Raw genomic sequence first — 17,683 nt, 5'->3', positions numbered from 1 at the left:
GTCACATCTGCCAATTTCACTGTCTATGCACCTTGTACTGAATGGATCTCTAATAAAGTTACTTCCACTGGAACACCTGTGTGTGAACTGTGGAGAACCTGGGGACCTAACTGCCAGGGACTGACAGTTCCATGCCTCCCTTTCCTATATTTTGAAACACCTTTTGTAACTTTAATTTAAAGAGCTGGACTGAAATGGCTTATTCAAGCATGCTGTTTTCATGACTGCTTAAGCTCTGGCACAAGAAGACAGCATGTAAATGATAGACCACACTCAAATAAATATTACATGTCATAGGATGGAATATAAAATAGATACAAAGTACAACAAAACCGTGACAATACTTTTTTTATGATGAGTGACTGAGGTTTAAATACTGCAGAGGACTTGGTGTTGATGCCAGAAGAACTTGTTCCAGACTCGGTGGTTGTTTCAAAGTTGTATACTCTGTATTTGCTTCAGTTCATTTCTTTTGAAGCCACTGTTTGCTGAGGAGTGCTCTGTATGTTCATTCTACAGTTGAACAATCTTCAACACAAAAACTTTTCAGGAGACCAGTCCATTTAATCCCGTTCTGAAGGAATCACCTTGATCATGAGCATTTTAACAAAAATCCTGAGCATCTACACGCTTCATGTTATATCAACGAAAATATTCTAGTGGACTAATTAGAAAAGACATTATGTCAGCCATCAACATTTAATTCTCAGTGAGTTTTCAACGTCAGTTCTTTATGCAATAGATGCAAAACTTATTCTGTATGATAGCCCGCACAAGTGCTGTGTTTGCATGCTAGCATTTGTGTGCTGATGCTGAACTTTTACAGAACATGAAAATGAGATAAGAATCTTTTCAATATAACCACCCCGAGTGTCAGCATAGTATTTCCTAACAACCCCACTACGGTAACCTTCAGTTGGGCAAAATATGGTGTCAAAGCTCAGCAAAAATATTTTCTTTGACTGGTGATTGCTCTTACTTCAAAGATGCCACTGCCTCAATTCTCATTCTGCATTCAGCTCACTAGCATGAAGCAGGCAGAACTCGAAATCTTCACAAAAGTTTTGCACTAAGGACTCTGACAGCTTACCTGAGACCTTCATTCTAACCTGCGGCAGGCAAGCTCTCTTCTGCTAGGAGAGTGCATGCATACGGAGCAACTGTTTTACTCCACTATACTGACCTAGATGGCAATAAAGAAGGATTGGCCAAAGAATGGCCAACATTCTTCAAGTTCAATGGAAACCAATGGTGCATTTGCCACTCTGTTCTTTGTCTAGGGATAATTACTACTTATTTCAACCATGGCAGTTTGTACAATTTTTTTATAATAATTTTTTATTTTTCAATATCTAACATACAAAACTACAATGACAGTAACTACAAAAGACTACAATAGCACAAGGGAAGGGAAAGAAGCGAGAAAAAAGAGAAAGGGAAGGGGGGGTGGAAAAAAAAAGGGGAAGGTAACCTACAAACACTAAACGCTACATTTCAATGCTTTCCCTTCATACTGCCATAGTAAAAAAAATAGCTTAATAAAGTAGTGACGGAGTGGTTGATCATACAAATTACAAATTACAGTTCAAATTAAATCTTTTTCCCTCCTCTGGGCCTCGGACGCAATTCCCTCTGCGCAGCTACCGCCAGAGCGCTCGTTGCCTCCCCCCTCCCTTCAGGCTTCGGATCCTCTTCTTTTTGCTTGGTGTCTGGTCCAAATTCTGGATTTTTATCCACAAAATCCCTTAGCTGATCTTCCGAATTAATCTTGTGAGCTTGATCTTTATAACTAAACCCGATTCCTTCCGGGAGTAGCCATTTGTACTTTATGTCACGTTCCCTCAAAAGAGCTGCCAACTTCTTGTACTTAAATCTTCGCTTCCGAACTAAAAATGGAACGTCCTTCAATATCTTGACTTTATTTCCCAGAAAGTCCAATTCCACATTGTATGAATTATATAGGATACTGTCCCAGACCCTCTTAGATGAAAACTCGATAACAATCTCGCGAGGCAGCTGCCGCTTCATTGCATATTTTGAAGATGCCCGACGGACTCCCAAAATGGCGCTTTTCACTTCTTCTTTAGTTGCCCTCGCGGGTGTCGCTAAAAGTTCCGAGGCGAGATCCCACAAATCCTCATTTTCCTCCTCTTTAACATTCTGGAGACGCAAAATGGTTTGTGTTCGCTCCACTTGCAGTCCGATCAGCTGGTTTTCCACCAACTTTAATTCCCTGTTCGTTGCTCTCGTAAGTGACGCACTTTCCCGGGCAGACTTCTCTGCCCCCCCCCGCTGCTTCTTTAATGGCTTTCACATCGCTTTCAATTAAGCCCACCCTTTGATCTGTTTCATTCAGCTTGTCAACAAAGGGTTTTATGGCTTCCATAACCGCTCTTTTAACCAGTTCCTCAAGCGTCTCGCCCCTCTGCAAGGCAGCCGTAACTGACTTGCCAAGAGCAGGACTCTGCTTTTTCGCTGCCATTTTAGGGGGGGGGGGGAACCGCCAATCTTCCGAGACTCTATGGGGGGGGGGAGAAATCCGAGTCTTCTAACCTTCAGACCCCCCCACTCCTCACATACGCTTGTAGTAACAGAAGGGATTCGCTTACTTGCAGGCTTTCGCCTAATCCTGTTCCTTGCCGTTTTCCATAGACCGGCAGCACACTAGGTGCCGCGCTCGTCTGCCGGCCTCCATAGGGACAAACGGGCAATTTACCCCCTGCCTCGATCTGTCAGAGGGCTCTTCCCGCCGCGCCCCGGACGCAGACTCCCTGCCTGAGAGTCTGGGGGCTAACCTTTGCAGATCAGCCGCCCGGCCAGGCGGCTCAGCCGCTTCTTCTCGGACCTGCCGAGAGGAGCGTCCGACATGGCTGCGAAAACGAAAACGAATCCTGGCAGTTTGTACAATTGATCCATTAACAATTTACAAAGGAAATCAAGACAACTGATACATGATCATGATGCAAGCACACTATAGCATAGATGAGAAGCAGCATAAAATTCTCAAAATAGATATAAATATCATGAGCTGTGGTGGATGGTTCATACATTTCATAGTAAAGATTTAAACAGTCAATTCATCTAAACTAATCCAACTCAGCCTGTCATACATCCGGTTTCTATTTGAAGACTACAACTGCAGATTTTGGGTTTGCCATCTTCCCTTAAAACAACTTATTCTCCCTCCCATAACCTGTTTTTATTCTGAACATCTAGTCAAATGAGAAGTTTGAGAAGTCAAAAGCTTGAACACTTTTTATGGTATTCCCTCTAATTTTAATAAAATGCATCAGGCATCTTTTGCTTCTGTAATTTGTCTAAAGACCAATGCAGCTACATGCAGCCCTTCTTCAAAAGCAATAAGTGAAGGGAAAGCACAAGTGTCTGGGCATATCTTTAAACTGAGATATAGCTGTTATTTCAGCTCCCATTTGTGTCTGCTGGAATCAGACTTTGCCATTGGTCCATAAAGTGAACTGGTCTATTTTCACTGTGAAATACTGAGTGGCAAAGCTCTAGGGTGCCCAGCTTATTCTCCCAAGTTGGTTTCCTGTGAATTTTTTGACTACCCATGCATCCAATATGAATGAGTAAAAGAAGAAGGCTTCTTGATACTGACTCTTCTTGCACTTCAGCAATTTCAACAGGGATACTGTCTTTCCCATCAGATAGCATTAGGCATTGCTGATTTCTGAATATTAATAGGAACATCGTATTTCTCTAGGGACCAATGACCTTAGATAGATCCCCAAACTGATTCTTATCTCAAAGAAGACAATCTGGGCTACAGCTGCCTCTCCCTCTTGGGAGAATATTTGGAGAAGCTAGCAACCCAAGATGTTGTTTATGTGTTGCAATTAATATTGGGCACTAGGAAGCTTTAAAATTCAAGTTCCCCAGAAAGCTGTGCTGCAGGACATCTAGTATTCTTCACGTGATTCATAGAGTATTCTCCTTTTATTCACCTCTTACCAATATGCCACCTGAAGATAAAGATGTGTGCTCTTTTCTCTAGAGGGGCCAAAACGACCAAAGTGTTTGTGAAGCACCTGAAGGATTATTAAAGTCCACACAGTGACATGCCAGTAGTTAGAACATTGCTTTCTGAAGTAAAAACTGTGATACAAGACTGGATAGCTTTAAAGACATACACTTGCATCTTTTAGGTTTAGAGATACTTTGACTCTCCCTTGGCAAAGCATGGCTACTGCTGGAGGTCAACACTGCTTCATCAAAGATCAACATATCGATGTAGCCTCTTTCAAACCTGGAATTGCACTTTAACCTCTAGTTGTCTTTGGGACTAAGAAAATAAAACAGATTCCCACACCATGAAAGTGAGCTTTACAACTCAAATCTAAAGAAACCAAAAGGGTTTGTGCATCCAGAATTGCTTGAGAGTGGAGGGGATTCCTGGAAAGTATTGATATTATCAATCTGTCTTGGATTATGTTGCAACTACACTTTATTATTTATTTAAAGTATTTACATGCTGCCTTTCCACCCAGAAGTAGAATCCCCAAGGCAGCAAACAGATAATTAAAAAAATTAAATTATATTTAAGATAGATGAATGGATAGATATAGATACAAATACAGTAATAAAAACAGCAAAAGCATATCAACATACAAATGCACATACATATAGCCAGCAAGGAAGGCCAATATGAGATTACTGGGAGTATGCCAAACAAAACAGAAAAGTCTTCACTTGCTGGTAGAAGACAATGACAGGGAGACAAAGCTTCTGAAAGAGGGAGTTCCAACATTTTGGCACAAGGACCGGTGGCTGCCATCCACATAGCCTCAGATGGTAGGGGTACCTGAAGCAAGGCCTCTGCAGATGACCAAGCCATCTTCAGAAATAAAAGAAATAAGTTTGCTTACCTCCATGACAGCAGAAAATCTTCTCATCTACAATAGCTGCAATAGGCAGGCAATTAAAGCAGTCTGTAAATGTCTTCCAAAGCTTGATATTAAATCGCCGTTTACCTGATGGAATTGGAAAAGTAATGTATTAGGATTTATATATGAGTATATAAGTTGTTCAGGCTCATAGCTTTACAAAAAGGTTAAGATGTAAAGAGATTTAAGTTGGAATAATGTGGTGTGTTCTATGGATCAGGTTATTGAGGAGAGGAAAATTTATGTAGTAGATTTGGTGTTGAATAGTTTTTCAACATGTTTGTATTTAAATCAATTCACAGATTAACAACAAAGGAAAGTTCTTTTTATATCTATTCTATAGCCTTGCTCATCCACAGAGCAGCTTAGATGGCTCTCATATTCTCCATTTTATTCATTCACAACTTTGGGAGTACATTAGTCTGAATGTGTGACTGGCCCAAAGTCACCATGGCATTCTGGACTCGGGTCTTAGTCCTAGTTCAAACTAATACCCCACACTGCTTTCAACATGCCTACCTGTAGATTATAGATTGCATCCTAATCATTTAAAGAAACATTAACAGGTGGCATACAAATTTTCAAAATACTAGTAGAGCTTGTCAGCTATACCCAGCCACTATTTAAGTGGGAAAAATTTGCATTACAGGATGGTCCACAAGAGCGAATTATACAGCAATTCAAACTATTTGCTTACACAAATTGTACTATATATTCTAAAGCAATAAAAGTATTTCCAAAAATGGTTGAACATTAGGAGCATGCCTAGTGAGTTTTACTTACACTCGTCATAGAATCCATAGATGCGATTAATACTAGCACACTCGTGGTTTCCTCTCAGGAGGAAAAAATTCTCTGGATATTTGATTTTATATGCTAGTAATAAGCAGATAGTTTCCAAGGACTGTTTGCCTCTGTCCACATAATCTCCCAGAAAAAGATAGTTGGCTTCAGGTGGAAATCCCCCATACTCAAACAATCGAAGTAAATCTGTATATTGACCGTGAATGTCACCTAAAAGAAAGGAAAATTGAGATTGCAGATACTGGTATCATCAGAACTGAAGTAGCCTACTATTCTGGCAACATAATAAGCTCTAGGAAAAGCTGAACAGTGAGTTGTTTTCTATCTTGAGTCTTTAAAACAGTGAATGAGAAGGGAGGAACATCATCACAACACTAGCCCTTCCCTTCTCATGCTTATTCACTGATACCTCTGCTACTGCAGTATTGTCACTTTCCCCCCTCTGTTGTTTTTAAAAACTGCAATCAATAAGGCATCATACAGTGTGCAAGAATGTCAAACGAAGTCTAGTTATGCACTTACGCTGATATGGGCAAATATAACCATTTAGATTAAGGATGATGCTTCCTATATTGAACACACAGGCAAATTTAGATAAACAAGAAGCACAGTTTTTCACAGTATCCTTCCCAAAGGCTAAACATTTCTGTTCAGTATATTGCCTTCTTTTGGCTCAACTCTCATTTGGCTCAAATGGCATGGAATATAAATAAAAATTCTAAGAACCAATACAGTCTACTAAGCAGTACAGAATTTCTCTTTCAAAACAGTTTGCCTGAATGTTAAATATCTGAATTTAAATGGTAAATGTATACAGTCAGAATTGTTTATATAATAAAGATTAATCAATGAAGTTATTAGAGTTAACTTTTGTTTAAGGTCCAAAGCTGCAAAACACTTACTGCTGCAGGAAATGCTGCGGCAGCAATACTAGCAATTATAGAATGCCATTTTCAATCATGGCCTATTTGAAGTTATACTGCTATCTCTATGACATACTATAGTATTATCAAGAACTCAACCCAAAGAGAAAGGCTCAGAAACTGCAGATATAAAGATATGAAGCCTGGAAAAAGGGTCCCCCACTCTAGACTTTTAAAAATTATTCCAACATTAAAATTGAAAAGTTTGGGGAAGCACTTAAAAAAAAAAGTATGAAATACACTTTTAGACAGTAAAATGCTTCTTAATACATTTTTTTCTCACTAGAAATGCATAGCATGAACATTTGAGAGCTTTAATTTTTTGAATGGGAAACAGAAAAAAAATTTCCTGCTTGGAATGAGTAAAATGAAATACAAGTTTTTACTAAAAATGTGTAATATATTTTTACACAAGACAATCTACAGCATTAGATAATTCCTATGTATACAATAGATATATAGCATTTAATACTTTTTATTTACATATAATTTTGGCAACAGTTAATATGCTAAATTTAGACTGTGGCAAAGTTTCTTTGGCAGTAGGAACTAGATCAAAAATTTAGAATCCATACTCATTTTTTAGCCTCCAGGATATTATATTAATGACCAAGTTTTCCAATTATTGCTACCATAAAACCAAATCCTAACCTCTTCAGCTTCTCTTAATTTTATTAATGCTATGGTCAGAGTGTTGCAAAATACAAATACATACAGGATCATTCTGTTTCTCATCACCATAACAAAAAGCTAACCTCTAATGCTAGCTGAAATTCTCCCCACTTTCTCATTATTTCATTACTGCCTTTAAACGCTCCATTTAATTGTACATCGGAGCAGTAAGGAAAATGAAAAATAAGCAATGACATCATCCATGTTTGTTTTATGTTATTCAACAAAACATTCTAATGTGAAATGATAAAGCTGCTTTAGGTTCGAGATGGAGCTTTTTTACTCCATCTCTGCAAATTCTCCTCATTACAGCCTGTCCCATGACTCTTTTGAATCAGATTGCATGATAGCCTCTTTTGTGGTCAAAGGACCCCCCTTTCTTTGCTTTTCCACTAGTGGGAAAACTGTTTGGATTCAACCCTTTGTATTTCCGCTAAGAGATGCTACAAGAAAATAATTATATACTGGCATTCCTATTATATGACTGTTTCTCTCCAAATACACTTCCTTTTATTTATTTTAGAATTTGTTTTCTACCTTGAACTTGTATTCGTCCTCTCTCTCAGCTGGCAAAAATTAAGATACTTCCATAACAGCAGCCTGCAATTCCTGCTCAAGTACTGGGCACACTTACAATTTTTTAAATAGAAAACGAAGACATTAATACTTTTAAATTCTATAAATATATCAATTCATATACCAACTAATAAGTTATAAATGTTGCATTTTATGTTGTTGTTGGAGTTTATGTAATGCAGGTCTCTCAGGTTTCCCCAACATTTCTGCTTCTTCTAAAGCAGCTGGGGCCTTTTTCCATGGTTCCAAATTTCCAGAAATCTTACATTTCTACGTAGAGTAGCTACTGGAGAGTTCCACTTACAAGTGCAACTAAGGAAGGAGAAAATTTACGAGCACAGTCGTTGATTCCAACTGTTACTGTGGTCTACTGGGGAAGATAACAGACATCTACCCTGCAGAGATGGACGGAAAATAAATAATACGGACAACTACAACAGCATGTTTTTATTATTGTCTGTCAGCTTTGCAGTTAAGTCTTTGAAGGAGTCTCTCAAAGATAATTCTAGGACTGAAAGATATTTTCATCCTACATGGTCAAGGAGATCAAAGAGAAGTTAATTTCTCTCAGTACATTTGTTCACCTATTTCCAACAAAGAAGGAAGCAGCTGCACAAGCTCAGGGCATCATCTTTTCTACTCTTCCCTCCCACAATTCCAGGAACAAAATAGTACCTAAAGAGCCTGGGGAGGGTTAACTGTTTCTTCCAAGTGACCTACTTTCCAGTTTCACTGCTCTCAAGGCACTCTGTGATACACATGGCAAGCATTTGTTGATTGTATAATTTTCCTACTCTAGTCTTTGCTCAATGCACAATATTTTGATTTTCATGAAGGGTTTATAGGTATATGAAAGCTAGGTGAGTTAAGTATTTGCTTTGCATCCAAGACCAAGAATTAAAGACCAGCTCCACTATGCACTATGAGGCACTGTATTCTTCATATGCCTATAAGTAGATCCTCATTTTGCAATGAAGAATCCAGATTTTACTTGGCATTGTACAAGTTCCAATTAGTGCACGGTACACTTCAATATTATGACAACAGGAAGCATAACCTTTCCTGAGAGCTGTAATCTCCATTCACAAAGCAGTCAATTAGTAACCTCTGAATGCTAACTACTAATTTTTACCATGCGGCACTCACAACTGCTCTTGCTAGACACCCAACTTTACTAAGTGATATTTTTATCAAGACTTTTTCTAGTACAGTTAATCTAAGGCCTCTCCTCTTGTGTAAACAAAGTACTAATTTATTTATTTCAGACTGCTGGTATATATGCCATACTAGCTGGATTGTGAATATTTAATTCTGAAAAATTGTAATTTGAACACATTGAGCCATTTACAGATTTAGTAGAAATTTAAACTAGTGCGAGAGTTAGATTTTGATTTCCTACTAATATCAATGGACATGGCTGCAGAAAGTGTATACACATTTGTTTATTTGGAAGTAAAAGAACTCTACCTGTTGGCGGTGGATTTAGGAGGATGGACAGCATTCACGCAGCTACACCTTCGAAGCTGCCTAGCAAAGAATCTGAAGCCACAGAACTAAAGACAGAGTGGCCCATTTTAGGCCTTACTCAAAAATGAATGCACAAGCAGCCTGAAAGTAACTGAAAAAATGTGAAGCATTGTAACTTGGTCATATAAACTACTTTAATGAAATGGGAATTAAGACTGAGATTAGTATTTAAAGAATAAACACAATATCCACTTCGTAGAACAGGACCTAAATTAATGTAAGCCCTAAATGCTGGCATGCTTTAGAATAGAAGTCATGCAATTATACAAGATTATGCCTCCTGTTAATATGTTTGGGACAACAGGTAAACAGACCATCCTTTTATCTTGATCGCCAATTCTCTTATCACTTGCCTGGAGTCATTTGACCTGGCCATGATGATCTATGCTTCTGTAACTTCTGTAACAATGCACTCTACATGGAGCTGCCCTCAAAAACAACCCAGATACTACAACTAGTTCAAAATGTGGCAGCCTGATTATTGTCACAGACTAGCCACTGGAAACATATGTTGCCTGTTTTAAAGCAACTACACTGGTTGCCAGTTGGTTTCCAAGCTCAATTCAAGGGGCTGGTTATGACCTTTAAAGCCCTTCACAACCTGAGACTCGCATATTTGTAGGACCCTCTCCTTCCAAATATCTCTGGGCACTAACTACAGCCTTCAGGCAGCCAACTGCTGGCAATCCCACCTCTCAGCATGGCCCGTCTGGCATTGACCAGAGCATGGCCCTTTTTTCACTATGACCCCTGCTATGTATGAGGGGAGCTCCCACACTGGAGATCTTTAGGAGGCACTGCAAGACCTGTCTGTTTACCAGGGCTTTTGAGGAGGTCTGAAAGACAGGCATCTTTTAAAGGAGGGAGGGAGGGATTTGAGGATTTTTATTTTAACTGTAAATGTGCTCTAATCTATATTTCTGTGACACATTATACTTAGCGATACACAAGTATTCTAGTGAACTTTATATATGAACTCTGTATTAACTATTGTAGCTTTTTTCTAACATTGTATAACTTCACAGGAGCTCTTTCATCTTTGACAGCTAATTAAAAATAGTGGGCAGAAACAAAAGAGGAACCCACTCAAACGTATGTAAATCTTATGGGTGAAAACACATGCGCTGGGTGCTATATCCGGAGCACTATCACCAGGTAAGTACAATGTATAGTACGTATATCCAGAAAATTCACAAAGTAACGATAGTCACCAATGCAGTCAAGATGGCCATTTTCAAGCGTCACGCTTGAAAATTGCCGTCCTGACTGCGTTGATTCAAAGTCTGAATGGTGCTCAGCTTTAATTATGTCGGTGACTATCGTTACTTCGTGAATTTTCTGGATAGGTGGAGACATCTCGCCCCTGAAGAGGTCCTGGTGACAAAACAGCGGAACAAGCCGGTGCTGCCTGTAGGGTGTTGTAGAAGAGGATACACAGGGCAGAGCCACATCTACTCCACCTGTGGAATAAAGTATTCCGTCATTGCATGAACTTTACCTTGTTACTGATATACTTACTATACATTGTACTTACCTGGTGATAGTGCTCCGGATATAGCACCTGGTTGTAATTACCTGTATCACATTATATTTGCTTTGACTCTTGCTCATTTTGATTATTAGTGACTTCATTATATTTATATTTTTTATAACTCTTGTGTTTTCACAATTAAAAATAGTGAACAATATCAGATAAATGTTCTCCAATTGTAGACTGGACTAATGATGATCTGCCCACTTAACTTTTCTTGTCATTTTTACTGATATATATAAATCAGCAAAATGACAGGAAAAGTTAAGTGAGCAGATCACTTGCAGCTGGACATAGTCACTAGTCACTTTTTGGCTAATTAGAATGTCGCATGATTGAAAATATGAATCATTAACTAAGTCTGAAACCAATCACAGTTTTTTCTATGCTATCACATGAAAAAAATCTATTTCTATGTAAGATAAAATAAAAAGTGCTAATCCAGATAGCAGATCAGAGTTCTGACTGGAAGAAATCTCATGAAGATCTAGGTGAGAAATTTACCGTTGTACCGTGTGATATGGGAACCTTAATGTAGTTCATAGTAAAACTGATTGATTTAAACTTAACTGAGAAATGTTAGGAAACTTAATTCTTGTTGCCTTTATTTGTTCCATCTTTGTAGGTTTTATATTAAGAAGCATTTATATTTTGATATCTTGCTTCATTAAAAAGACTAGAGTTTATTTTAATAAAATAAATCATTAAACTCTAAAAAGATGTCTTTGTGTCTTGAGGGAAAGTATTACAAGAAGAACCCTATCTAAAGCTTCTCTAAAGGAGTGAATGTTGTTTTTTCAGGTCTCAATTCAAAGTCTGGAAACTGCTCAGGGTTTAAGATCAAATCTTTAGTTTCAACAATAAAGGCCTTAATGAGGCGCAGCTAACATGTCTGTTACAAATGTTTTTAATCTATTATTGTAAGCTTCCTTGAATCACAAGGAAAGGTGGGGTAAAAATGTTTTAATAAATAATCTATTGTTAGATGAGCTATCAACAATGAAGAGCAGCACACCTTTTAACACACAGTAAAACTGGATGAATCTGTTGCACAAAACACAAGGAAAGACCTTATAAGTATTACTAAACAAATGTTATCACATACCACAGATCTTCAGTGGTGCTTCTAGTTCCAGGAGAATGGGCTGACTAAGAAAGATTTCTCTTGATTTTATACACAAACCCCGAACTTCAGCTTCTGTCATCTGCACAATCTTGCCAGGACGACATCCTCGCACTAAGAGAAGAGGAAACAGTGAATGATTATAAATTAAGTTTCTGCTCTGAGGAATATCTGTGTGTAGTTAAAACTATAGTAAATGGCTCTGCTGGTTTTCTCTGTTTAAGTTGAAATTGTGGTCAATCCTTATCAGTGCACAACATTAAGTATTATGCATGGTATACATAGGTAAAGAAGAGATGTACCTCTAATACTTTTCAGCTTCAATAGAGATTCTTAACAATAAAGAATCAATATATCAAAATAATTTGGTTTCATTTCAGCAACTCTATCACAGTATCATGGGGTGGTGGTAGAAGCATGAACACAATGGTGACCCAAATGACATGATGTAAATACAGATAGTCTGGAACATATGGGGAACAGTAAGTTACTGTTATATGGGAGCCAGTTTGGTGTAGTGGTTAAGAGCGTGGGACTCTAATCCGGAGAACCGGATTTGATTCCCCACTCTTCCACTTGAAGCCAGCTGGGCGACCTTGGGTCAGTCACAACTTCTAGGAGCTCTCTCAGCCTCACCCACCTCACAGGGTGATTATTGTTGTGCGAATAATGACATACTTTGTAAAACACTGAGTGGGTGTTAAGTCATCCTGAAGGGTGATAGATAAATCGAATGTTGTTGTTGTTACAACACGCCAAGTCCCATCAGGAGAGCAATGCGTCCTGTTGCTCAGCAACAACAAACTCTCCCCCCCACCCACACACTAAGTACTTATGGCTAGGGTATATGCCAAGTGCTGACAATGTACAATTCTATTTATTATGTATATTCTTCATTCCATGTGACATATAATCACAAACATCCGGGATGTTCCCTCCTTGTCAATCACATAACAGGACCCACCAGAAGTAACATCTGGTTAGAAGATGGGCTCCTGGAAAGATACAATGAAACCGTCTAATAACCCAGAGTTATATTTTGCAGCAAGTTTATACACTGTAATGGTAACAGAGTAGAAAGATTTCGGTAGACTAAAAACAAACACATTTTCCTTGGGTCTTGAACACATACACCAACTCATGGAATTAGGGCAGAGGGTATGTGGGAAATGGATTGTTGCATCCTGAAATGAAAATGTGTTATTAGCTAAGTAGATATACTGCTCCCAATACAAACCAGAGGGTTGTATTGAGAAATCCATGAGCACAAGTCTTGCCAAGTGTTCCTCCTTCATTCCCCTCGCACACTTATTCTTTCCAATACAAAGGTAGCGGATTCCCCGGATTGCAGGATCTACCAATAGCTAATTGAAGGGGAGAGAGTGAGGGTCTCCTTCCTCCTGCTCCAGCCTTCCGACCTCCATTCTCAGGATCCTGCGACTCATGTCAACCAATAACTGGGGGGGGGGGGCAGTATTTGTTGACATGAGTCGCAGGAGGAAGGAGACAAAATATCAGAAAGAAAAAGTAGGAAATTTAGGGGTGCTCCTATGAAATACTCTCTTTTGAAATGAATGCTTTTAAAGACAAAGTTTTACTCAAAATTTGCAGCATAGGGGGCATGGCACTGGCAGTAATGGAGTCGGGTGCATTCTAGAGAGCTCCAATCCTCCCTAGCCCAACTTCCTGGCGGTAAGCAGCATAACTTTATCTCAGTCCGAGAAATTATGGGCAAGCAAGACTCGGACAAAAAGCAATCAAGTAAAGCAGCTAAAAAATTGCAAGAATTCTTTTAGTCTCCGAGCCAAACAACCTTACAAGAAACAGCAGGCAGAGAAGGTGCCAAAATGGCAGACGGAACAAATATAAACGCTAATGCTGATTCTTGCCACCCAGAAATAGATCTTTCTGCACAACTAAAAATTCTTAAAATCAGTATGCTTGATGAAATAGCTCTGCTCCCACGTCCTATAAACGATTAGCTATCAGAAATCAAGCAAGATTTAAGAAACACTAACAGTAAAGCGGAGGAAGCACTGGAACTTTGCAACTCAGCCTGCAGCAATATAAAAGAGCTGCAAAATGCAAACACAAACCTCCAAGAGAGAGTTCTGCTCCTTGAGATCAACTCTCGGCAGCGAAACCTCCGTTTCAGGGGCATAGAAGAATCATTAACTTTAAATGAAAACCTAACATCACGGCTGGCTTCATGGCTAGCAAATGCTATTGCCTCTGAGGAGGGAGAAGCTCCAATAATTGTCAAGGCCTATCGTTTGGGCCAAAAGAAAGATCAAAATGTAGAGATATTTTAGCAGAGTTTGCTGACCAAAAAATCCGTAAAAAGATATTACTAGAAGCAAAAAATAAAGGCTCCATCCTGCTTAATAACAAACCCATACAAGTCTTTACTGACTTACCTGGAGAAGTCTTGAACAAAAGAAAAGAGCTTAAAACAACTGAAGCTCTTCAGAAAGCAAAGATTCAATACAGATGGATAAACTACACCAAGCTGTCTGTCTACTATCAGGGAAAGCATTATACTGCAACAGATTCAGACTCAGGATCTTCCCTCTTGCTTGATCTGAATTTGGAAATCTCCATGGATATAGATAAGACATCACAAAAAAGGAAGATGCCACGGGAATTTTCACCAAGCAAAGGAAGCAAAATTCCTGTTAGGTACAACTGAAAAAATAAAAGGAAAAGAAGAACTCTTATATAACCTTCTTCTGCATCACTAGAAATGTTATGCTAGTTACTACAATTTTTGTTAGCATTCTATGCCAGGTTTTAGGGAAAGGGGGAACTGTGACCTCTTTAGTTTAGCCTTTCGTTTTCAAGACTTATTTATAGAGCTTGTTAAGATAAAAAGCAATATATTTAAGCCCAGCTCCTGCTTGTTTTTGGGTAGAACTCCAATAGCTGGTGAGTGAAGTTTAACGCACCAACTATAGGAGCTGGGGCAGCACATATTAAACTGTTAAATTTATCTGTTAGAAGTTACAATAGTTGATTTTATTTTCTGCATTACACGTTGTGAAGCTTTAGTTAAAAGAAGATCCTTAATTAAATAATAGTGAGGGATTTTAAAAGAGAGGAAGGGGAATGAGAAGGGAGAGGGGGTGGTGGGAGGGTAAAGGGAGCTTTAATTAGTTTGTATCAAGAATTTAATGGCAGTATTTAATAATCTTTGTCTTTGGGGGAGAAGGGAGTGGGGGTAGAGGGTGGGAAAGAGGGGAAACAAGAAAAAATAATATAGAGTTTATCAATATAAAAAAACAATAATAATAAAATATTTCATTAAGTTTATTTGTTGAGTTAAAGGTTTATTGTTATCAGTGGAGTATTATATTGCATTATATAATAATATAACATATATATTAGAAACTGTTACTTATATATTAATTTAAAGCCTTGTGACAAAAAAGAAAATAAAAATTAAAAAGAAAAACAAAAAACCACACACACACACACATATATTTACTTTGATAAAAATTATAAATCTATAAAAATGTTAATATACAAAGTTAATACTATCAATTTGAATTTTCCCCAGCATTTTTGAATAGTTTTGTAACTGTTATTTTTATTCTATTAAGTTTACTTGTTGAATTAAGGTTTACTGTTATTTGAGGAGGGTTATAACAAAGTGCTAAATAATAATATACTATACAAACATAATATTAAGATTGGAGATTGTTATCCATATATTGAATTGATATATAGTTATTTTTAATTATATAATGTGTACTTTGATCTTATAACTTATACACATATAAACATTGTCAGTTTATAATTACTGTTAACTACTATATATAAAGTTAATAGTTTTAATTTGAGTTTTCTAAAGCATTTTTGAAATAACCTGTGTGTCATTAAGCAACGCAAGTTCATTTAATACTAACTAATTTGTAAGTGCTAAGATCTAGCATCCTATTCAGGGTGGATAAAAATCAATGATTTTTTTTAAAAAAATCAAAAAAATCAGATTTTTTTTATTTAAATCGGATTTTTTTGATTTAAATTGGATTTTTTTAAATAAAATGCTTTTTGAAGAAAATATATTACCATCCAAAGGTTATTCCATCATGAAATAAAGATTAGTTTTTAATTATGTAGAATAAGGCTGTATATGTTTAATTTTTTTGGTAAATAAATTCCATTAATCCATTCACAATGTCATGCTCTTCCAGAGGTTTTTGTAAGATTATTGGGCAGTTTCTCTGCCTACAAGATATTATCACAGATACTTGGTTTTGCAGTTCTCAAAACTGAATTTGTGTCAGCTCAGCAGAGATCACATGCCTCTTCTTCACAGCAAAAATGTTATAACATGAACAGAGTTGAGAAAAAGACCTTAATCCTATTGTTCTACAAACCTATGAAGACAGAATCAACCCCTTCAGTGCTAAGTTTCAAGAAGTTCAGTGAATAGAAACAATATTTTTCTGATTGTTTGGAGTGGAATAGATCTGCACAAGAAGAAACTAAGTGTGAGGAGGGAAGGGCAAGCAGTACAAAATGAAAGTGAAACTTTTTGAGCACAATACTGCACAAGTCTTTGGATCTTTTGTGTGTATGACCTGAGGTTTATCACATTCTTTCCTTGGAGGAAAAAACCTATAATGGCAGCAGGCCTTAAAAGAGACCCAGTTTGGGAATACTTTAATGAAGTTCCTTTACCTATCGGTAAGGCAGGCATGCGTGCAAAATGCAGTATATCAAGAACTGGCCTATTCTGATGACAGTTTGTGAACAAAATCGAGATAAAATAGATGGCACTGTCACGGCCAAAATCCTCAACATTGGGCTTAAGAGAAATGTTGAACATATGCTGAGCATCCTGAAACCCATCTCTGAAGCTTTAAACAAAACACAGAAAAAGAGCTGTTTTACTGCTGATGCTGTTGAAATTTGGAAGGAACTGAGTGAACACTTAAAAACAGAACTACACATGGACAGAATTAAATTACAAGCATTAAAAAAACGAATGGGACAAGCACTGTCTCCAGCTCATTTTTTGGCAAATATTGTCAATATCCAGTACCAGGGTCAAAACTTAAGTGCTGAGGAAGAGGAGTTAGCTATGACATGGGTATCCAGCAATCATCCATCTGTAATGCCAACTATAATAAACTTCAGAGCTAAGGGGGAACCATTCAAGAAATATATGTTTGCTGAAGATATTTTAAAGGAAGTCACACCAGTGAACTGGTGGAAGTCACTTAAGCACTTGGATTTAGAGACTGTTCAAGTAATGATTTCACTTTTAACAGCAGTAGCTTCTTCTGCAGGCGTTGAAAGAATATTCTCTTCCTTTGGACTCATTCATTCTAAATTGAGAAATCGTTTGGGACCCGATAAAGCAGGAAAGCTTGTTTTTCTTTTCCAGATTATGAACAAAGAAGAAGATGAAGATGATGAGTGAGCTACAGAGGACAGTATTTAAGTTTTTCATGTGTAGGCTGGGCTGACAGTCTAAGTTTCTTAAAATATATATATTTTGTTTAGCCAAATTAGTTAACAAACATGGATGTTTGTTTAAGCAAATAACATATGCTGTAATGTTATTGTTTCAGTTGAATAAATAAAACTATTTAAATTGTTATTATTAAGGTAATGA

The 17,683-nt window shown here is 37.6% G+C and overlaps 1 protein-coding gene across 1 annotated transcript in view; it reads right to left on the bottom strand.

Moving 5' to 3' along the window:
• Window positions 1-17,683, bottom strand: part of PPP1CB (protein phosphatase 1 catalytic subunit beta) — an 86,640-nt gene that overhangs the window by 39,488 nt on the left and 29,469 nt on the right. The window contains exons 2-4 of the mRNA XM_054978921.1: window positions 12,043-12,174; window positions 5,688-5,918; window positions 4,887-4,991 (exon numbers count right to left, since the gene is read on the bottom strand). Of these exons, the coding sequence (XP_054834896.1) occupies window positions 4,887-4,991; window positions 5,688-5,918; window positions 12,043-12,174 (468 nt within the window). The remainder of the gene's footprint in view (window positions 1-4,886; window positions 4,992-5,687; window positions 5,919-12,042; window positions 12,175-17,683) is intronic.

Source organism: Eublepharis macularius, chromosome 1 (assembly GCF_028583425.1).
Source record: "Eublepharis macularius isolate TG4126 chromosome 1, MPM_Emac_v1.0, whole genome shotgun sequence".
Taxonomy (NCBI): domain Eukaryota; kingdom Metazoa; phylum Chordata; class Lepidosauria; order Squamata; family Eublepharidae; genus Eublepharis; species Eublepharis macularius.
Note: the sequence above shows the minus strand (reverse complement) of the source record. Positions and strands in the feature narration are given on the sequence as shown.